Genomic DNA, 23,645 nt, shown 5'->3' on the forward strand with positions numbered 1-23,645 from the left:
GATATTTGGATTCCTGCCTCAGCTGTCAGTTTACCTTTTATTAAATCCACAAGAAACTCACCTCTGCCTCTCTGCCTCTGCATTTGGGTCCTCAAACCACAATCAAATCCTGACAAAGATACCATTAAAAATAAAAAATACAACAGACAAAATAAAATGAGTGTGTATAGTACAAAAAAGCACAAAAAAAGAATAAGGTTGTAATGTCCTGGAATACGTTACCCCTTTGATATAAAAATTTCTGCACAGTAAAGAGCTAACGGAAGACTACACAGTAGTTGACTTGGATTCTTTTACTTGTACTGCAGATGTACTGACCTTATAAAATAAGAAAAAAAATTAAAAAAGGCTACACAGTAGTTGGCATGTGTTATTGCACAGTGAGAGAAAAAATATGAAAACAAAGACTGACAAGAAAGCTAGAAGAACGGCTAGCACCTTATAACATACATGTAAATGACACAGTCAGACAGGTACAACAAGACGCTCCTGTAGGAAAATTGCTACATTTTACTCCTTATTTTAGTGAGAAACAATTACTTTGCTTGAAAAAATCTTCACCACCATGAAATAGGGTGGGGACAACATTTTGCCGCAGGGATAACTTTTATCAGCATAAACAGTAAAAGCCACAAAGAGTTGATAGAAAGATTAACAGAGGGCAATAACAGGAGAAAATATCAGAAGCTAAAAAAGGGTGTGCTGGTGAAGATTCTCAGTCATCCAGGTCATAGCAATTAAGAAAAATAAAAAAACAATCCACTGTTTTTGGTCCACTCTATAAAGCCTTGAACTCAACACTATTACTGACATTTTGAATTGAAAATGATTCCTGGATGGGAAGCGAATCGTGTTCAAACTTGGAAACAAAGTCCAGTGGATTGCTTTTTTACTTTTACGGCATACAAAAGGGTCAATATTTGTCTTTCAACAGGAAGACCCTTAATAGTTAGAGCTGCAATGGAATGGGTTAAAAAAAGTTCAATTTAAGTACAAGAAAAACCCTGTTTATAACCAAGTTGTAAAAATAATTGAGAATCTGTTACAAGGCTTTAAAAGCTGATGACAGATGTTGTCACAGATGCTCCCAATCTAATCTGACTAAACATGAGCAATTTAGCATAAAAAATAAATAATGGGGAGGAATTTGGCTTCAGGGCAGCTAAATGCATATAAATACTTCTATTTTCTAAGATTGTAGTTGCAATGTGAGAGACCAGGGAAAGGTTTCAAGGGTATTATTATGGACAGTGTAAATTGTATGCATCACAAACACCTTAGATGTGTCTTTGCTTTCACATCTGAATCAAATTCTTAAATTATCTCCTGAGCACTCAGTAACGTTTTCCAGAATCCTGCTAATGACCTGAAATTTTGACTCAGATGTTTTGAAGCAGAGGCACATCTAAACGTCACAGGTCACTGGAATATAATTGAGGAATACTGTACTAATTATTGCAAGAAATCTCAATGTCTAAAACACAATAACATAATCTTACAAGAACCATTTGGAGTCTAAATAGTTTCAATTTAAAACAGATTAAAGAGTTTATCTACAAGGATTTTATTGTTTTTCTCTCTTTCTCATGTAGGTTTCTGATCTGGCTGGCATTCAGGCAGGATGAGGAATGTGTCATACATTGTTGGGGAGGGGGACCTTATGGTGATGGACTTGTCCTTACCAGCAAGTTCCTTCCTGCTAAACACGATGATTCATTTCGAACTGATCATTAACTAGCACATACACCCAGGCAGACAGAGAGTGCGTACATTACACACAGGTTAACACAGAAAGCCTTTAATAAACAACAGGAGAAATCCTCCAGAAGTATGCTCCAGTGTCACTGCTAACAACAAAGCAAAATTTCAGGGAATGTTGTGGGCGATAGGTCTCCAAAGACGCTTCTGCATCCACAAGGCTCTGTGTTTGATCTCTCCTTCATGCCACGAGGAAATGACTGACGGCAGTCAGAGTGAGCGGTATTAAAGGAATGGCGAAAGGCTGTGAATGGTTTGCAGGAAAGCTTCAAAGGTAGCTAAATAAGGGAGCAAGTCACCACAATAAGAAAAAAAAGTTTGGGCCTTTTTGGTCATGGTGGCATAAACAGAATTGTGGAATGAACAAGAACATATATCCTTTTAAACAAGAATAGTTAAATAGTGTTGCATTAACATCTAAATTATTCATTTTAGATTTCTAGCTGTATAGATAGATAGATAGATAGATAGATAGATAGATAGATAGATAGATAGATAGATAGATAGATAGATAGATAGATAGATAGATAGATAGATAGATAGATAGATAGATAGATAGATAGATAGATAGATAGATAGATAGATAGATAGATAGATAGAGTAATCTCTATGCCATTTATTGTTCTGCCTAGCCATTGAACCAGAGGACATACTGACCTGATAGAATCTGTTTAATGCTGCCCAAGTTGAATAGCAGATGGCTTCATATAAGGAGTTTATTTTGTTTTCTCTTTTAGTTTGACTGAATCTGAGGTTTCGGTTGTTTACAGATGCAATATGTAGAGTAGCTGCCCTGAGTTTATCTGCATGTGGTGCAACACAAAGCTGAATTGAAGAACATTATGAATACCTGGTGTGAATTCAGCCTGCCTACTTTTTTTATGGTGTGAGGGGAATTGCTAAATTATTCATAAGGCCTATAAAATATACATAGCTATTTACAAATTTCTATGGATGACAAGGCGACATGTATGAATAATAAAGAAGTGGGAAGTGTTGTTGCTGCAAATGGAAAATCCACAGAAGGAAGTCATCTGTAGGAGGAAGAGAGAGCTCAGCTCAGCTCAGAGGGTGAAAGTAAGAGGGTGGTGTGGAAAATGAAACCAGAACCATCTATAAATCAAAGCACTGTGATACCCTAGATTGAGTAACAGAGCTAGCAGGTCTAGGAGGGAAATCCACACATCCTCTTTATTAGTATCCCTCCCTGCTTATTCTTGAGATCCACTTCTAGACCAAAAGAGATCCATATTCCATCCAGTGTATGGCATCAATAGTCTGCCAAAAATCCACACATGCAACAAATCCTCCTACTACAGCTTTACTTCATACAGACATTCATAAACCACCTTTTCATGCACATATTTAACATGTTTAACGTGCAAATAGAGTACCACAGGACCCTGATGTATCCAACACATAAGTGCTTGCTTGTGTGTGGACCTTTTTCTGGTCACCTCTGTCTCATTCTGTAACTTTGAAGGTGTTACCCACTGGATAATACTGTGGTACAGTACTAGTGAGTTTTGGGGAGTGGTACATGCCTTCAGTTCAGAAGCTAAAACCACCTCCTCTAACTGTTGTCTACCTGAGGGAACATTGGCTCTGGTTCCAGCTAGCCCCAAATTATAGAAATCTACACTCTACTTGCGGTGGCAGAGTCCAACCATCCTATGAATTAGGCGAATTCCAGTCGCCTGGCATAACCCACCCATAAACACCAGACGTTATTAAGATGTTGGTTTTTAGTCTAAATCTGGTCGGTCGGTCATAGTCTTGCATTAGTCCATCAATAGGAGTTGAAAAGTGGGCTGTCTTTGGTCGGGCAGATTTTGTCCCACTTAAGTCCAATTACCGTATTTTCACGACTATAAGGCGCATATAAACATCTTTTTTTTCCCTCAAAATGTGCGGCGCGCCCTATAGTGCGGTGCGCCCTATGTGTGTTGTTACTGCAGACGTTATTCAGACCGCCATGAGAAAGTTAAAGGGGGAAGTGTGGGCGTGGATTGGCTGCCACGCAAATGGATAGAAACTGCCGCCTATGGTGATTTTTAAGAGAAAGCCTTTGCCTCAAGAGACTTTTCCAGCTGGAGTTGTTATTAGGGCAAATGAAAAGGGCTGGATGGATGAGGAGATGATGAAAAAGTGGCTGAGGGAGGTGTATGTAAGGAGACCAGGTGGTTTTTTTCCACGCATCACCATTGCTGTTAATCTGTCACTCCATGCGTGCCCATCTTACAGCTGATGTGAAAAACAACAAATGAACGCTGTGCTTGCTGTTATTCTGGGATGTCTGACAAAGGAACTTCAACCGCTCAACATCGGTGTGAACCGGCCGTTCAAAGTAAGGCTGCTAGCGGCGTGGGAGCGATGGATGACCGACGGAGACCACAGTTTCACAAAAAGTGGAAGGCAGCGCCGGGCAAGTTATGCCACAGTGTGCGAATGGATTGTAGATGCTTGGGCGAACGTGTCTGCTAGCACTGTTGTTCAAAAGCCGGCATCATTTCTGAGGAGCCGGGCGGCACGGAAAGTCACTCTGACAGCGAAGAAGGGGAAATTGGCATGTCTGATTTAGCGCAGCTGTTTAATTCAGAAACAGAGGATGATGACTTCAATGGGATTGATTAATACTTTGTAATAAATACATGATTAAAGCACAGGCATACTCAGTTTTGCTCCCGCTCTATTTTTAAATACGCAGTAGAGGTATTTAAACGTAGTAGAGGATATGTACCGGCAGTGTTGGGAAAGTTCTCATTCTACGTGAACTAGTTCAAAGTTCAGTTCACACATTTTAAAATGAACTAGTTCAGTTCATAGTTCATAATTCAAAACCAAAAAATGAACTAGTTCATAGTTCTTTTTTTTTTTTTTCATATATTGCTCAATTACACCATAGCCTACTGTAGAACCACAGACAGCAATTATTTTATCAGTTGTAACTCTGAAACTGTGCGTCAGATTTCATCTTCATATCCAGTTTTGAATCCTTATCCAACCAGGGTTTACATTAGCATTGAGGGGACAGCATTTCCCCATTGTTGCTTTAACGCTTTGTTGCTGTCCATTCACTTCACACTAGTAGCAGCTGCAGCTTTCACCCCGAAAGTATATTCTCAAAAACATCAGGAAAAATGTGCTGCTTGAATGGCCTTTTTTTATGAGTAATTATTAAAAGAAAAATAGGAAAGTAGTCTTTAAGGTGCAAATGTTTTTTTTTTTTTTTTTTTTAATAATTTTTTCCATTTGAAATTCCATTTTAATACATACTAAAAAGGAATCCTGGAAAATATACCAGGCAGGTTTAACAAACAAGTTACATGGATAGTAAAACCCTCAAGAACAGGGGTCTTCTATGTTTTCCAGACCAAGGACCCCCAAACTGATGGCGGGATGGAGCGGGGACCCGCTAACTATATATATTGTATGAAATTGTGTCCTATAGTCACTCTATTACAGATGGAGTAATGTAAAGAAATTAATTTCTCCCTGGGATTATTAAAGTTTTTCTGATTCTGATTCCTGGTTGTTGTGAAGGAAACGGTGCCCAGCTTGAAAGAGCTCCTGTGTGTCGCTGAATGTGTGCATTGATGACTGAAAGACATCTTTTGTCTCCATTTATCTGTTTACTACAGTGTGTTGATTTCATGTTAATGAGTATTTAAAGACATTTCAATTAGTGGGGGAAAAAATTGCAGGCAGGGAATATAAAAATATCAACTAACCATGCAGACCCTCATGCAGTACCTCCGTAGACCCCCTAGGGGTCGCGGATCCCCTGTTGAAGACCTCAAGAAGATTTTACTAACACAAACTGAGGGACCAGGCAGAGGTAGGAATTTAAGGTTACTGAAGTGCGGATTTTTTTACTGAAAGCCGGCGGGCAAACTTGTTGCCATCGTCCTCACCGACCACCTGGTCATAAAACTGTTTTAAGTGATCATACTGCTGCTTTGTCGCCTCCACGGTAGCCTACATGCTGCTGTAGCTTCCGCGCTGCATTTTGTTTTGATGACGCACGCGGCTGTAGGCTACGACGCTGGTAGCTGGTGTTGCCAGATTGGGTGTTTTTCCCGCTACATATTAAGGCCTATTTATGGTTTGATTTAGCTGGGGTTTCGCCTGGAGGACTCTATAGAAATCTGGCAACCTATTGAACGGAGCTGAACTGAGAGAGCGTGCCGTTCACAGACACCAGAATGAACGAGTTCACAATAACGTTCATCAGGCAGTAATACAGTACGTTCAGTTCACGTTCGCCCAAAATATGAACGAGTTCATGAACTTTCGTTCAATGAACGCGTTCAGGCACAACACTGTGTACCGGTATAGAAAACCCGCGCCGTGTAATCTGGTGTGCCTTATGTGTGTGTTAAATACAGTAATGGCACACATAATTGAGACTGCACCTTTTAGTACGGTGCGCCTTATGGTCGTGAAAATACGGTATAGACACTTAAAAAAGACGTTGCAAACTGAATTTTCAATGCCTTTTCAAGGCTCTGAAAATAACAGCTTTTCACCTTTAACTTTTAAACCAAATGTAGACGTTGTTCGGACATAAATCACCTTGTCTTTTCAATGCGCTTTCTACCAATTTTTGCACGCTAAAAGATTTTCGACTGACAGTGGCCAGGTAGAGGGGAGTTCTCCCCATGAGACTCAGCGATCATTCAGGATAAACAGTCGACTTGTCCTCTGTTTTTACCTGTTATACTAATGTTTTTTGGGGTTTTTTTGTCTTTCAACATTTTTATTAGAATACATTACTTGGATTTAATCAACACCATTGGGCTACCCCTGTTTCAAAGACCAGAAGCCGCAACTGCTGGATAATTCCAATTTCAATGCAAGTTTTTCTATCCATCTGACAAGCAAACTTATATTACTCATTCAAAAAACGATAAGACTCTTGAAGTACACACTTAAGACTGTAGCTTACCTCCACCCTGAGGGAAGAGGTCCTTTACTCTCCTTTTTGATGTGAACCATGACATCAGGCATAGATGAGCTTACTTTTTGTATTATCCTTGCTGATTGACAATCTGCTGCAAACAGCTGCATTCTACATTGAAGGTCATGGTTTAACAGCACAAACAAGACCAGTAATTAGGAGCAGATCGAGAGTCCATCCATCACTGGGAAATAGATGAAGAAACCAAATCATCTGGAGCAATGTATTAACCCACCTTCTATCTCCTGCTCTGTCTAATTTTAATGAATGCAACATGAAAGCAAGCAGAGGCACTCTGCACTCTGGATCATACATTAAGACCAGACAACTTGTTTTGCTCTCCCCTCCTGTGAGCTGATAATAGAGTTGGGCTGAACAATCATGACACCATGAATTAAACCGATAAGGGATCCTTATCTTAGCTGTTGTTGAAGGCAAACAAAGCATAAGAATCAGTGCCTGTTTGAGGCTTTGGAGAGCAGACACCGCCGGCCCCCCCTCATCAGTGTCACTTTGAGTTAATATTCCAGACAATCTGATGTTACACAAGATCCACAGCAGGGACTCTTTGGCAACACGCAGAAATAAATACAGAGCTCCACTGACACTGTGCGATTCTTTTCACATGCAGGGCTGGTAGAAGCTGCATTTTTACGCCTAATCTATTTTTAATCCCCCCCACCCCAACAAAATCGCTTTTAAGGCTTGTCACCCGCCTTCCACAGCTGTCCTTTCAATAAGCCTAATGTCAGTGGCATCAACAAATCCCTGCCATGCTGTTTCTCTCTGAAGTGGATGACAACTCGAGCTTGTGAAGCACAGCCCTTATTCTCCAAAACTTTGGGGAGCAGAGTTTTATTTCTGTGTATCTCATCCAAAGATAAAAGGTCCCATAGAGCCTAAAATATCTATTTGAGAAGGTATATAGTATACTGTACTTCTAATTTTTGACAAGGGCTATTGGTCACAAAGAGAAAACTAATAAGATGCTCAAATTATAGGTAATTAAAATGAGCTTTGACGGGACTTTGAAGAAGAAACTTTGCTAATATGTCACACTTAAGAGAATCTGAAGATTATTAGTGGTGCAGCTGGCAGCCTAGACTGCGTTTGAACTGTTCCAGGCATCATGATGCCGTCTGGAGATCTGCTTTTCAGCAGGAACATGCTAAATTAGTAACTCACTGGCTTAAAGTGTACAAGTCATTACCCTTCAATTAAATCTCTGCATGGTTCCAATAAGGGATCATGTGACACTCCCTAATTCCACATAAATCTAACTTGAGTTAAATGGGTGTTTCATCTGGCCGGTTTTAAATCCCTAACTGCTCTCACAGGCCGCTTCACACTCTGAAGCGAGCTACTGGCCCATAAATCTGAAGTAGTTCCTCCCCTTCAATCTTGATGTTAGCTATCCATGATGCTCTAATCACTTTCCTCAGCTCATTTTACAACATTCCCTCCTTGAGGAGCCATTATTTACATAATCAGACATCTCTGCAGCTGTCATCTGTCCTTCTGTACGTTGAAGAGGTTGAATTGTTCTCCTCTGGTGGTGTTTGATGTGGTCTTCATGGGAATGAGTGTATGCTGCAGTCCAGCTGTTATGAAGAATATATGGACCCTCTGAGGGGATATATAACCTAATTTTAATGTTTCAAAGGCATGTACTGTAAAGACCAAATAGGAATTTAAAACCATAGCTTCAAAGGGAAAGATATAGCAACAAAAAAAAAATGTAACCAAAAATTGAAACCATTTTTAAAAGAATAACATTTTTATTACAGGTGAGTTGCTTTGCTAAATTCTAATAACAAACTAAAACATGTAAAACTATGTATAGTTTAGAATTTTGAGGGATTCCTGAGCATGTGAAAAACAATCATTATACATCTTAATGTTACATATGATTTGTTGTATTTGTAACCATTTAAGACATGTTATTATTTAAACTGCAACCTGACAAAACCTTCTTGGTCAATTTTTCATTCTCTTTTGGACAGTTTTGTTCCCAACATTTTTGTGTCTACAGTTCATAGTAACCAAGTGCATTTGTGCTGCCTGAAAGAGGACCTGGGCAAAGATGCACTTCTCTTCAGGAAAACCTATACTGCTGAGATTATTTCCACAATTCCACATGCTTATCCTGAAAGTGCACATCTTCTATGACAGGATATCAAACTTCAGTCTTTGGGGGCCGGTATCCTGCACCTTTTAAATAAATCACTGATTCAACAAACCTAAATAAAATGGCTTACCTCCATAAAAACCTAAAATGGATTACCTCATCAGCATGCTCATGATCTTGTTGGATCAACTACTATTATCTGGTAGGTAAAACACATGAACCATGTACAGACACCCAATGGTGCATTCACAACAAACATGATGACATTTAAGCTTTTACATCAGTCAGCCATGGTAGGTCGCTCGACTTTTTGCTCATACATGATGCAAAAAACCTGCTTGCTTCACCGCCTCACCTTATCATCTGATAGAAGGAGTTTCTAACTGCTAGTCAGTTTGTTGTCTGTACAACTCAACATGGTAGACCGAGAGGAAAATAAGTAATAAACACCCAGTCCATACCCAGTTCAGGGAGTCCAAGAGCTTTAAATGGATCACAGTCCCTTCACAGACCTTAAAATCCTTTTTTTTTTGGGATGGATTACCTGGTTACATGGAGGTAAGGCAAGGAGGTACTATAGAGCTAAAACAGGAGTAGCAGGAGTGCAGAGCAAGAAGCCAGGCAGAGAGCACCAGAGCTAGGTAGAAGCAGTAACCAGGGGCCTGCTCTGGAGCTACAGTACAAGAGGAGAAAAAATGATGAACAAAGTAATAGTCCTTTTTAAAATGGAAATTAAACAGTTAACCAAACTAATATAATTCCCAAGATTGTGTCTTACTATTATAAATAATTAATACATGGGACAGTATTTTGTGAATTAAGTTAGTTGACTGGTGACTGTCATTTCTTCCTTAAGAGCTAAATAAATAAAAAAATTAAATGTCACCTACAAACTTCTAAAGAGCATTTGCTACTTCATTCTTTAGAAACAATATTTTTCTATCTTCTCTTTTCATCGGAAAAAAACCCTTTGTCTACTCTGTGTCACCTTACGTCACAAACACAACCAATCCATTGGTGGTCACCTCTGGAATTCAAAGAAAGGTTTAGATTTTCGAGCTCTATTGAACACATCGCTTGGCTTCCTCAATGAGTTTTGTTTGCTCCCATTTCCCTTTCTTTGGCCTAATCACACCAACAGCTATGATATATGATCCCATTGCAAATGTTAAAATGGAGCCTAGGCAGAAGTTCAACTGAAGAAACGGATTACTCTCCTACATCCACCTACAACACAGCCAATCAGCTTTGAACCACACCTCCACAAAAGCCAATCTGCATCTTAAAAGGCCTCCAATCTGCAACTTGTCTGCTCCTAGTACGCAGGCGGTGGTTGTGCTGTGTGACTTTATTCAGACGACCCCGTTTCAACCCCCCTCCAGCCCCACCTCCTCCATCGTAGCTAAAACTTCATCAGAGTGTCATTCCTCCCGGACTCTTACTGCATTCCGGGTCTCATTTCAACCAGTCTGGTAGAAGGCCGCCATGTTAAGCCATGTTTCCTCCCAATGGGGAATTTTTCCTCTCTACTGTCACTTAATTCTTGCTCATCATGGACAGGTTCTCTTATTCTGTGTTATTCAAACTAGACATCCATCTTTCACGTTCCTGAGTGAAGCTCTAGTATCAGCTCACACAGTCCACTGGATCTCCCCATAAAGCTCAGCACACCGTCTCGCTAACCAGCAGTTTACAGACTGAACTTCATCTATCTCCACTCCACCACCAGTTTTAGTCCTGGGGCAGAAACAGCCCTATTCTTTACTCCTGTTCATGCATATCCATCAAAATTCAGTGCTATGTTTCCTGCCGAGATCTGAGCGCCAAAGACCAAGTAATTGTACCAATAAATTTCTTCTAATTGTCTTTTCATTTCATGTGAGTTTTTCAGATTGAAATACCAATAGTCCTTGATCTAGCTGCTACTGGTTCAAATCATGTCTTGGTGACCTTTGCTGCATCCCCACCACTCCACCCCATTTTCTGTCAGTCTGCTTTTAAATAAAGATGACTAGTGTCAAAAATAAAATAAAAAAAACTACAATGATGCGAAAAAATAAGGTTACCTATAAAGTGGCAGTTATGGAAAAGGATCACCCTTGTGTCATCTCAACCCAATGGGTCGATCAGGATTGCATTGAGATTCCTGCCAGTTTGACAGAAGTAGTTTATATCTTTTTTCCAGTGTTTTTATTGTCGTTACACTGTCACAAGTACACAGCAACGAAATTAAATCTGCATTTAACCCATCTCCTCGGGGAGCAGTGGGCTGCCATTGTGCGACATCCGGGGAGCAGTGCGCGTCAAGGATCTTTTTGCTCAGGGACTCGCAACCTCAGGATTTCAAGTCCAATGTCCCAACCACTAGGCCACCACTCCTCAAAGCAAGCTTTAACATGAAGGGTCTTGCCTAAGTACCCAAACTGGCAGCCTAGCTGGGATACAAACCAAGTCTTCCTGTTTGCAGGATGGGTGATTTACCACCGCTAGCCAGGTGCCTGGAAAACACGTTGTCAGATTGTGTCTGCCTGGTATAAAAGCTATAATTTGCAACTATTGGCTAGACCTCTTAATATACATAACCAGGAGATATTGTACAATAATTTTGATTGAGTTTGACTGTGTGCTATTTGGATCTGAATCTAAATAATCAGATTAGAAATGATGGAAACATGAGTGTTAGGTTAACTGGCATTTCCTAATCGCCCTTAGGTATCAGTGCGTGTCTGCCTGGTTGTATGTCTTTGTGTGTCTCTGTGTTGCCCTGCAACAGACTGGCAACCTGTCTTGCCCAGAGACTGCTGGAGATAGGCACCGGCCCCACCATGACCCTGACAGAATAAGCGGAGAAAATGGATGGATAAGGGACATTAATTAGAACTGAATCTGGATGTAATTGGATCCTGTCTGCTGAAAAAAGGACAGAAAAGTTTGATCTTTAGAAAACTTTGTAACGTAGCCCTTTTTATCACTGCAGAGCATTGTTGCCTTTTTATACATTAAAGGGTTTTTAAAAATCAGCACTTGAAACTGTAGATAAGGATTTTATAGAACGGTTCATTCTTTTCACTAATGAAAATGGCAGAGAATAATTATTATTAACTGAGTATTGCAGATTGATAAAGCTTTATTTACTTTTATAACTCAGTCTAAAGTTATTTTGTACTAATTAAACAATACAGCTCTTAGAATGTAAAACATAAACTATAAAAGTTTTATGGAGGGGAGAGAAAGAAACTGTAATGTGTTTATAGCCCAGACAGCATTAAAGGTCATCAGCTAAGTCGTTGCCGCTCTCTCACCCCTGTTGAGAAGCAAGAGCATGTCCTCACTGCCAGACTGCTCTTTGAATTATTTACCTCACACGCTGCTGGGTTATGGCTGAAATTTTTACAGTGCGACAGAGCAGAGTGCACCGTGCTTACTTGGGCACAAAGCAGTACCCATAAAAAGAGAGAAGCACAAAGAGGTGGGAGCGGAGGGAGGTGTTGTCTGTCACCAGAAAGTTGCACTCAGCAAGTTGCTTTACAAGAGCACTTGCTATGCACTCTGATACTCACAATGTAATGTGTTTGAATGACCTACAGTCTGTGCAAAACTAGACTGACCTCCTCTTTTCCATGAAGAAAAAAATAGGGAAGTATCAGCTCCAGTTTTAATGTCAAACCAATTCTTTAAACCAATTTTACTTACAGTGTTCTGACTGAAGCTAGAAGGGAATCGACTACAGCTCCTGAAATCCGCAATTTTCTTTGCATAACAAAACGTCACTTAACAGTAGAGAAGGGCAAAAAAAAAAAAAATGGAGGAGTTGTTCCATTTCATCTACAATATCAACTCTGAAAGAAGGAGACAAGCCTTGTACCTCCGAAAGCCACCTGTCAGAGCTAGTATGGCATTCGGTGTGATCACATGGACAGCCTCGTCAATAATGTTCCCCACGGCCTGCGCCTCCGCTTTACTGACAGCCCTGGAGATGTCTCCATAATGCAGAAAACCTGCAGGGAAAAGACCACATGGTTATTAGTCTGGCAGCTAGCCATCAATCACAGCCATTTGCTCTGGGGAAACAGGGAGTCAGTGTGGATTAAAAGTATGGTAGAAATGTGATATGCTCCACTTGCTGATAGAAGCCGACTAACAGCGTGCACAAGACTGACACAAGAGGATTACAGTATCTGCAAACTGTTCCTAATTATAATTGATGCATTGATGATTATCTCATTTTATGCATCTCACTTTGCATTTTCTCCTGTCTTTGTGCCACTTAAAAAGCACTTAATTCTCTTTTCTTTTCCACAGATGAACAGCTATGCACCTCCAATTAATTACAAAACCTTTAATGATTTTTCTGTCGGTGCTGCAGAAAATTAATGGGATGGCTCTTGTTTCTGCTCAGTAAAGATTTCCAGAATACAGCGAGGCGATTAGAGTTCAAAGACATTTTCCACATCAGAAACCTATTTTATTTCTCAGCTCAAAGTGGTATGATGGATTGTGACCGTTTTGACGGACGTGTCTGTCAGCATTCTAAACTATTGAAAGGAGTTTGAAATGAATGGCAACCTGTGAACACTGCAATTTGAGGTTTTCAATCATCGAGTCATGAAGGTTTACCGTACTGTACGGAGCAGCGATTTCTGGAAAGTTAGTTTTTCATGTCTATTTGATTTATTACCCTTTAGTGTCTTAAAAGCATCTATTCACTTTTAGTCCATAATCATAAACCTCTTTGCCGTTAACAGGATTGTACGGAATCAAAGTATAACATCTTTGATTCCGTGTTAGGATACACATTTTTGGCTGTTTTGATAAGAAAAATTGATCAATAAATAGTACTATGCTCCTTTATTGAGCTTCATTAGAGTAAATTCTGACATTACAGCAGCTAGAACACAAAGTACAAATAAAGTCATTAAAATAGCATAAATAAGGTGTTTTATTAATTTTTATTTACCTCTGTGAGCTTAAATACTGTAGAAAAGTCTACAAACATGTTATATAATTTTGGGCTGCATGTCTCTACCGACTTTGTACATCAAGGGGGGAAAAAAACGTCTGCATATTTCTTTACCAAAACAAACTCAGGCTGAGTTACACTAAATAAAATGCATCAGGGAGAAGCTTTCTTTTTTTTTTTTTTATCTTCAAAAAAATTCTCAATCAGACTTCTAACACAGAAATAAGTTTTCACTGAAATACTTTGGTTGTCCATAAGGAAAACTTTTAGAGGTTTCCTTTAGAAGACATTCTTACACGTTTCTCTATTCATCCATCTTTTAACTATAAGCATATTTCCTTTCACTACTTAACAATAACATCCCCACTTCATTATGCTGCCATCACTATGTTTCACAATAGGAAAAGACTGCCTTGGCTATGGTGTACATTTTGGGAAATCCGTAGGTCTCAGGAACAAAGTTATTTGTTTCAAGGTATCATTTTATGAATAAAAATTGAAATAAAATTGATCAGATCTTATTAAAAAGTTAAAAAGTCAGGCCTCTATTAAAACATTGTTAGATTTTGAGGTCTAAGGAATAAAAGTCGTCAGGTCTCGGGAATAAATCAATCAGTTCTCAGTTCAGAAAAATAGAATTCTCTTTTATTGAATCATTTAAAATTAAGCCACACTTTTCAGGTTTTTATTGATAAAAAATAAAAATATTCCCTTTACATCACAATTACCAATACATTACTTTGCATTGGTCACAGAAGATTCTGATAAGCAGCATTTCAAAGTGTTAAAATGTTTCATACAAACCATTTTAAACTCTTATTTGATCAAAAAAGAATAAAAATAATAACAATAATATTGGATATACAGACTTACTGTAAATGTAATGATTAAGTTTCTTTTGACTGAGTGTTTTTTGGAAGCAATTTTGTGTTGAATTCCCTGCTCTATAATTTTTTTAAGTGTTTTGCTGAAGACGGGGAAATTGAGATGTACCACTCTGCTGCATCCGGTTTAGATGAATGCTGGGCTCTGCCAGAACATCGCTGAATGAGCGAAGCCCTCTGCGGTACCACTTCTCAGCTGTTTTTGGTCCAACCCCAAACACGCTTGTGAACAGCTGGAAAGGAACGACGTAAGGACATAATCAAGAAGACATTCTCAGAAGGGGTTCTCTTTCAAACATTGGAGAGTTATTTTTGAGCTCATTACTGAAAAAAAGAAAAATCAGCAGCTGAATGAAGTTAGTTTTCATTTACCAACCTTGAGGGTTTGACACCTTTCATCAGAGAGTATTTTCTCAACCTCAAATGAACGTCCATATTGAAGAATCTCCTTTAAAACGTAAAATCAAACGTTAGAGATAAGCAATGTTTCCCTGGCTTTTATTTCCCATCTGCTATCAGCAAATGGCTTGAAATTGCTGCTCATTTGAAAACCATTTCCACTTAAATCAGGTGTCCTCATTTCCATTTTGTTTCCAGAAATAACATCTTTGTTGCTTTGAAACCCCAGATTACCATCGGTTTAATGACGATCGTTAAATGCCCAGGGTGATGTTTTCATCAGGTTCTATTATGCGCTTCCAAACAACTTTGCTCCAAATTAAATCGTCTGCGCTTCCACTTTATATGTCTTCATTGTGTGAGAGTGGAAAACCAAGTTGCGGTAACCTGGTTAATACCTGTCAGCTTAAAAAAAAGGGGGAAAACAGCATTCAGACTGATATGTTTTTCAATGCTGCAGGGCTTAGTCCGCATTTTAAGCATGAGCATAAAGGAAAGGCAACCAGCATGGATGAACTATTGATCCAAAGGTTGAGACTGTGAGTACAGAGCAGGGTGCAGCAGCCTTCATTGCTCAGCGAAGCATCCAACCGTCCACCTCTGCTTTTCAAGCCTCCAGCTAAGGCCAACCTCAAACAAGAGGATAATGCTTTACCACACTTCCTGGTCCCATAAGATACAATCCTTTACAAGCACAGTTTTTATGTTACGCACAACCCGTTGAAGCTAACTCGGCCTCACTGCCACCAAACTTTTATGTTAATGTCCTTTTTAGATGTTCAATATGTGAAGAGAAGCTGATAGTGTCAGTCCAATATTCAGAAGCACATCAAGTATTTTGTTTTCTTAGCTCAGTTTGGTTTCACTTCGTTTTTCATGTCATGTCATTTGTTTTGTTTTTGCGCAGCAATCTGTTCAGAGAGACAACACTGGGACAGAAGAGCTTTCTGTGTGTGGTTGGTGTCTGCATCGTAGACAAACAACAAAGAGGAGAGGTCATCCACAGACTGTCTAATTTGGTCTCTGCGGCACATTTATGTTACTTTGTTTTATAATTCTGCCTCGGCGCTGACAGCTCTGACAGATCTGGAGGCTTGCTCTCAGACCTGCTGTGATGATGTTAGGTTTAACATGTCAGAAAGTTGGATTGTGTGCTCGCCCTTCTTTAACTTTTTCATCTGCAGGGACGCTGCACTGCCTCCATGTAAACTTTCTCTGACAACCTGCCATGATGTCTGACCTGAGCTGGAATAAGGGAGAGAATGAGGTAACTTGGCTGATTCTTTCTGCACAACATCCAAACACATTTGTCTGTTTACCTCCAAGCGTGTCATCCAGGTATAATATAGCTGTGGCAGGTTTGAAATTTGTAATGAAAGAAAACATCAACAGACACTGTCAGCTACATTTGTTGGAATTTTTGAAAGCTGTTTTTAAAAATGCTTGTTTTTTTTAATCTTTTTTTAAAGCAGCAGGAAAATGTGACAAAATACGAAGAAATATTTTAACCTTATCCTGAAAATATCTTCTCTTTGGGACAAGAAATGTATTTATGTTCTATTTTATTTAATTCTATTCTGTTCTAGAAATTATTTGTTAGGTGCAGAAAATATCATAAACTAAGAAATATTAGTTGTACAACTATTGGAACAAAAACAACCGTTAAATAAAAAAATTATACAAGTATTTTTATTATTAATGCTTTTCATAGAGAGAAGGATCATGTCAATCATTTTGTTGATCTGTCCATAGCATTAGGCTTAGCATTGTTTCTATTTCAAATGTGTGGAAGATTGTCAAAATTCTGCTAATGTAGAGAAAAATCATATTTGGCCATTCCGATGTTCAGTACATTTATTGCTATCAGCTTTCCACTACCACCTTTAGGCTTCTTTGTCTATTTTTACTACAAATAATAATTTTAATCATGTGAAAAAATACACCATTGTTGATACAGCCCAAAAAACACATCCTAGAGAAAAGAAAGTGTACTAACAGAATGTTTAATTGTTGCAAATTTACTTTTATAAATACAATTTCTGTAATTGTAATGGCTAATGGAAACAAAGCTTATGTTGGGCATAAGAAATATAACCCTGATTATTAAAAGTCGACTAAGAATTGTCATGGGAAAAAAAGTATTTAACCATTCACTCCGGTTAAATGAACGGGGATCGATGGATTTCACCTAGTTGGCATTTTATTGTGTCTTTGCAAAGAGAGAACAGTTCATAATACAGCCCTTATTGCCTGGTAATCAGCCCTGTTCTGATCTGGGCAGCGAAAATAGATTGTACAAAAAGGAACGGTTATGAGATACAGGGCCGAACTGAGGACTTTCTCATATCAGCAATGAGTAGGAAGTATTAAAGGTAGTGGAGGATTTTCTTTTTCTGAGTGGATCATCAAAATAAATGATCCTCCTAATTGTCAATTGTTCAAGTTACACGTTTTTGGGCATGCACACTTTTAGGGGTATATGTGTGGTGAGCTATAGTTTCAGCCAGTCAGTAAAGCTCATCTTTCTAACCGAAAATGACCAAGTGTCTTAAGAGAAAAAGTGTCTACGAAGTGTAGGAGAAGAGAGAAACAAGACCAGAGTGTTTTTGGGAGATTCTTTCAGGCAGTATCTTACATATGCACAGGTCAGGCTTCCCACTGATGCCTCAGTTGTGAAGTTTCTACTCGACAGGTTAAGTTTGGCATGCTATTTGGAGAAATCCATTTCACAAAACTGCAGTTAAACGAGGAGAATTGGGCTTGTGTTCTCTCTTGAGCGCAGATCGAGGGTTTTGCATGTGCAAATGGAGATGGTGGATCTTTGGGAAAATACTCCCCTATAACATTAAGAGCATGAAGGATCAGTGCTAATAAAAAAATAGTATTACTATACTCATTACTCCTTATGTGCACCGAACCTGCTATTCAAGCTACAGGTGCCCCCTTATCTTTGTTTATGTAAACTTTTATTAATATTTAAATTAATATGTTTTTTGTAAGTTTATCTGTCATACAGATGTATGCCATGTTTTTTTTTTTACTTTACTGTGTATCCATGAAATGAGATAAGCTCTGTATGTATTCTGCATCGGATAATGCCTTATCATGAAAACTTGAAAAATACAAAAACAGTACAAAGGCTAGAGTTTGTAGATTTATTTCTTTTGTTGTTAAGCCCTGAAATTTCTCCTGTCCCACAGTTTCTTTTAAGCATGAACAGCATCTTTTGACTATTCTGCTCATTATATTTGATATAATTATTGCATGTATTTATTTTTTCTTTATGTGGCTTATGTGCCTTTTCATCCTTGACTCTGCAATTGCGCAGCAATTTTTCCCCTAAATGACTGTAATTATAGAGCTCTTATTTGTTTTATAGAGTAAGAAACTCAGACATGAGTAATAATCAAAAGGTCAGCTGCACCTTCATTTAATGTTAACTATTGCTCATTTTATTTCTGCCTTCTTTCACACAGCAACTCTTTGACACCCTGAACATTGTAAAAGTTTAGGTATATTATACTTCATAGTGAAGTAAATATGTTTCAGCTTAATTTAGTTGATTTATTATGGGCTGTGATATGTCAAAAATAATAAATGAACTGGTTTGAATTGTTAGATATCTTCAAAAAGATATTTTGCTAACATACAAATAATTAATGTTTTTATTTTTTCATAAACTGTGAAAAAAAAAATGCAAAAGTTAAGATACAAACTGGTAATGATAGTGATTCAAAAATCCTGTTTCTAGGAGCACATTGTCTTACATTTTTAGGTATTTCTCTAATGGCACACATTACTTAAATGGACGGGTGAATAAAAACCTTATGTGGAACTAGATGTTATGCTGAGGAAGCAATGTAGTAATTTAAATCAGGCTCAAATTTCAAACAGAAACATTCTAAATCCTTCAGGGTTTGCTTTGCTGCTGCTTGGTTAGTCAAAGATAACCATGCAAAAAAAGATTTAAGAAGGAAAGCTTCAGTTCCTACCACAGTCTTTCTTTAATATCTAATTCTGTAGATTAGTTAAGCCACTCAATAAACCGAGGTACCTCTATCTTAGCTACACATTTGCTTCCTTTGGATATATTCGGGGTTTGTGTTCTAAGTTAATGCCTGAAATGAAAGGTAGACTTGAATATAGATAGGACTTTCAGGTATTTATATCTTTGTTTTGCATTTTCTCATTTAAGGATCCATGAAAATGTATTTGTACAACAACGAAATATTAACTGTCTGTAGAAAATCACAATTACTAATATTTATGTGGTTTTGTACTTTAATTATTATTACTTTAATTATTATTATTATCGTTAATTATTTTACAAACTGAAGGTCATTTTTACTGCATAAAACATCTATTTCTTTTGTTTGCACCCCTCATTGTCACCGGCTGAATTATGCTATAGCAAAACCGGTAATCAATCTTCTTTTTCTATTCGGATTGGATTCCTCAGTAAATGAGACTAAACAGAGGAGTCGACCTTCCTCTGAAAAGTTGAAAAATCACTGTTGTCCTTTTTACAAAGTGATCATCGAAATCGAACCTTTTTATATTTTATCACAAACCAACATTGTATTGTGTTTCATTAGGTCTTTGGATTATTGTGAAGTAAACTGAAAAGATTGATGGTTTTAAGTTGTTTTTAAAAAATTAAATCTGCCTGGGCATGTATTTGTATTCAGCATCTTTTACTCTTAATGAAATCAATTTGTCATCAGAATGTACCTAATAAGAAAACAGAGTGTGTGATTTTTTTTTTTTTCTTGTCGTATATAGAGCTGTTTTCTGAAGGTCCCAAATGGTTTTATAGTGAAATTAAGTGAACAAACTACATTATCAAGATACAGCAGACAGATCAGGGAGAGTTAAAAAAGAAAGACGAAGGCTCCCCTGTAAATATACTATAACATGAGTTTGGTCCTAAACTGAGCAGTGGAAAAGATGAGCATTGATCAGACAAACAGCCAAAGGCCTATGGCAGCTCTACCGGAGCTGTAGAGATCCAGAGTTCATGTGAAGTAAGCTTTTGACAGGAATATCATTAACAATGCAGTTCATAAATCTGAGTTTTATGGAAGAGTTAGATAATATAAAAAGAAAGCCATTGTTAGAAATAAGCCATATAGAGTTTCATTTGTAGTTTACAATACTGTTAGGATAATTATCATTGATGATGTGTGAGTTTATTATTCCTCAATATTAGCTGCCTGTTGCTTTTCAGAAATGATGTTTTCCCCAGTAGTCTATCTAATTAGGCCAGATCCTCAGTCTGGCTGTATACAGTTATAATTTTCATTTTGTACGTGGCAAAGATTTGAGAATGGAATGAGAGCGGTGTCCTTCAGCTAAGAACAAAGAGTGATATTTTGATAAGTGTGGAGCCATGGATGTCTCCTGATCTGCAAAATGTGAGAATATGGCAAACTGCAGTGGTATGAAATGCTTCTTTAACTGTTAATTGCAGCCACTCCCGAGAAGTGAGCCTGGTTGGTAAGCAGCTGCCTTCTGTAACTCTAAGCAACTTCTCTGTTCTGAGTAAGATTACAATTTTGATCAAAATCTGTTGTCATGTCTGCTGGTTATTTAATAGATAAACGTTACGAAGTGTTATTGGAAGAGTTTGTCCCGAGTGATCTCTATTCAGGAAAAAGAATTGGAGAGAGAAAGCTTCAAGGTGCAGACGAAGAGCTTTCCTTTAACAGTACGAATAACCAGATATAGTACACACTGGGCATAGGGATTAAAGGAATAGTACACCCAAAACATGATTAGCCTTCATTTTCTACTCACCCCCATGCTGAACAACACTCTGGAGTACTTTTTTGATATCTCAAATGCATCTGGAGATCTGGGAGGCTTCTTGCTGTCTGCTGACATTCAAATAATGGAGGTCTATGGCGCCCGAGGCAGAAAGGTCCATAAAAGTCCACAAAAAACGTGTCAATGTTCCTCCATACTGCTCGTCCAATGTATTCCAAGTGTCCTGAGTGGGTAGCATCCAGAATTTACTCGAAACTCATGCTCTTCCTCAACACTGAAGTCCTCAGACATTTTTCTTTCGTTGTTTCTTTCTTTGCACAGGTAAACAGCACATTTCTTCTTCTACGCTTGCATTATTGGCAGAGCAGACGCTGAATGCGCACTTTCATCTGGTTTGGTCTGCCGGCTTCCGTAGCGTCGTGAGCGCACATGTGCGAGCTTTCAGGAAATCCTATACACTGTTTATGCTCTAAAAACATTCTACTGTAAATGACTTCGTTTCGAGTAAATTCTGGATGCTACCCACTCAGGACACTTGGAATACATTGGACGAGCAGTATGGAGGAATATTGACACGTTTTTTGTGGACTTTTATGGACCTTTCTGTCTCTGTCACCATAGACCTCCATTATTTGAATGTCAGCAGACAGCAAGAAGCCTCTCAGATCTCCAGATGCATTTGAGATATCAAAAAAGTACTCCAGAGTGTTGTTCAGCATGGGGGTGAGTAGAAAATGAAGGCTAATCATGTTTTGGGTGTACTATTCCTTTAAGGGGAATTTTTTAGCCCACATTCAAAACCATGTGATATAAAAGGAACATGGTAAACACACCAAGGCCATCATCCCACTACTGCCTTTCTTTAACAGTAAGGGGGAATCTGATCAAAGTCAGTGAAAATTTGTTAAAGTACATTCACACTTTTGGTCTGGTCCATGCATTGGTATAGAGAACAGACCGAGTGATGCAAACGCACAAACTCACACAGAGGTTTTCAGATTGTGCCAAACATCGTGCAGGTGCAACAGATTATTTTGGGGACTGAATTGGCTGAGTTCTGCATTAACTGATAATATTAAAAAAAAAACACATCCTTAACTCTACAAGACATTTTCAGACTGGTTTCAGATTCTACTTTCAGTCTCTAAAATCTAGCAATGAAATTGTTTTACCAGTTCAGTATCACCAGTTTCTCTTGCTTCACATCTTTTCTTCCAGTCCTGTTTCTGACAGGCCCATAACCTTCAACTGTAGCCAGATTTATGCTTCCAAAATATAATTGTGAGACTACAGAAGTATCAACTTGTGGGATGGACCTCTTAAGACCAAGGGTCTGTTTTCCACCTAATACCCACTCATAATTTAAAGGACATTTCTTAACTTGTAAAATGCCTAAAATGCTAACTCCTGGTATCAACCAACAGAAAGGTCCTGGAGGAGGATGTAGATGTGAACATTTTAGAATGATAATTGCTCTGGGTCTTAGAAAAATTAGGTTTAAGTAAAAATTAATGAATTTCTTTATTTAAAAAAAAATGAAGCCATGCATATATTTCATTTCATGATCCAAGCAATAGTGTACAGTTAGATAAGAAAATGTAAATTGGATATAGAAACTTTTGGAAAGCAGTGAATATATTGAAGTTAAATTAGAACAGAGACAGAAAGTTGTTTCCTGGTGTCTCTCTGTGCCTTACCTTCATGACAGCCTTAGTATGTTCACCCAGGCATGGCAGGTCCTGTGTGGCCCCAACACACTGCACAGCCAAGGGAAGACTCTTCAGGACAGAAGCAGCCCTCCTGAAGGCCAAGCACCGTCCCTCAATGTCATTGAATTCATAGTTTTCAGCCAGAACTTCAAATGCGTCCTAAAGGAATATAGGTAAGGACAAATTAAGGAAGGTTGAAGGATAAAGCAGGAGAGGGTAGAAGGTTTTTGTCCTGTAAAATATAACATATTAAGAGTCATGATGATTCAAAAAAGAGGGATTTATAAGAAAAAGAGATAGAATCAGGTCAAGCAAAAATATTCCAGGTGAGTATTCACTGCACTCAGCCATAAAGGAAGACTAGACACAGATAACTGCACGCTCCATTTCACTCCTCTGTCTTCAGTCTGTGTCTTTTCTCTGTCACTGTTGCTGTCTAGGACTCTCTGAATGTTGCTTTTCTTTTGGATGACCACACAGAGAGATCCATGAGGCAGCATCCTGTCATTTTGCGAGTATTCATACAAAAAGGCCAAAGTCTGGGCCCAAAAAAAAAAAAGATTTTTATACCGTTGTGGTAAAAAGAAGGTGTACCCTGTGTAATTCTATGGTTTTAAAAGGTCCTTCAGTTGTTTTGAACATATCCTGGGGTGTACATAACCATACTGTACAACACCAAATCCCTGTATGTCATTTTTTATTTAACTTTTCCAAAAATGGAAAAGCTAGAAAAGGAGAAAAAAAAAATGTCTTGCGTCAAATTGCTATGGTTTGATGCTTCCTCTTTGAGCTCAATGCATTATTTCTAATGGAAGCTACTTGCAGATTTTACTATTGATACTTTCTGGGTCATTTTAATTAGCAATTTATAAAAGACCTTGTTGTTTATGACACATTTTCCTTATAAATAGCCTGAAGAACCAGGGGTTAAAGTTTCTTGGTTCTTCAATTTTTAAGATGATTTTGTTTCTTTCGAAAACTAATAACAATTTTTGTATTCGCTTTGGCCGTTTAAAAGCTTTTTCCATTTGTTTACTCATTTTCTCTTGCAATTTACGGTCAAGAAGGTGTTAAAAGCATT

The 23,645-nt window shown here is 38.3% G+C and overlaps 1 protein-coding gene across 1 annotated transcript in view; it reads right to left on the reverse strand.

The window, feature by feature from the left end:
- dntt (deoxynucleotidyltransferase, terminal) overlaps window positions 1–23,645 on the reverse strand; it is a 143,520-nt gene that overhangs the window by 82,575 nt on the left and 37,300 nt on the right. Inside the window, exons 4-7 of the mRNA XM_038284050.1 lie at window positions 22,553–22,723; window positions 15,067–15,138; window positions 14,800–14,923; window positions 12,712–12,844 (exon numbers count right to left, since the gene is read on the reverse strand). Of these exons, the coding sequence (XP_038139978.1) occupies window positions 12,712–12,844; window positions 14,800–14,923; window positions 15,067–15,138; window positions 22,553–22,723 (500 nt within the window). The remainder of the gene's footprint in view (window positions 1–12,711; window positions 12,845–14,799; window positions 14,924–15,066; window positions 15,139–22,552; window positions 22,724–23,645) is intronic.

The sequence above is a fragment of the Cyprinodon tularosa genome, unplaced genomic scaffold (assembly GCF_016077235.1).
Source record: "Cyprinodon tularosa strain WSP-4 unplaced genomic scaffold, ASM1607723v1 ctg199, whole genome shotgun sequence".
Classification (NCBI taxonomy): Eukaryota; Metazoa; Chordata; class Actinopteri; order Cyprinodontiformes; family Cyprinodontidae; genus Cyprinodon; species Cyprinodon tularosa.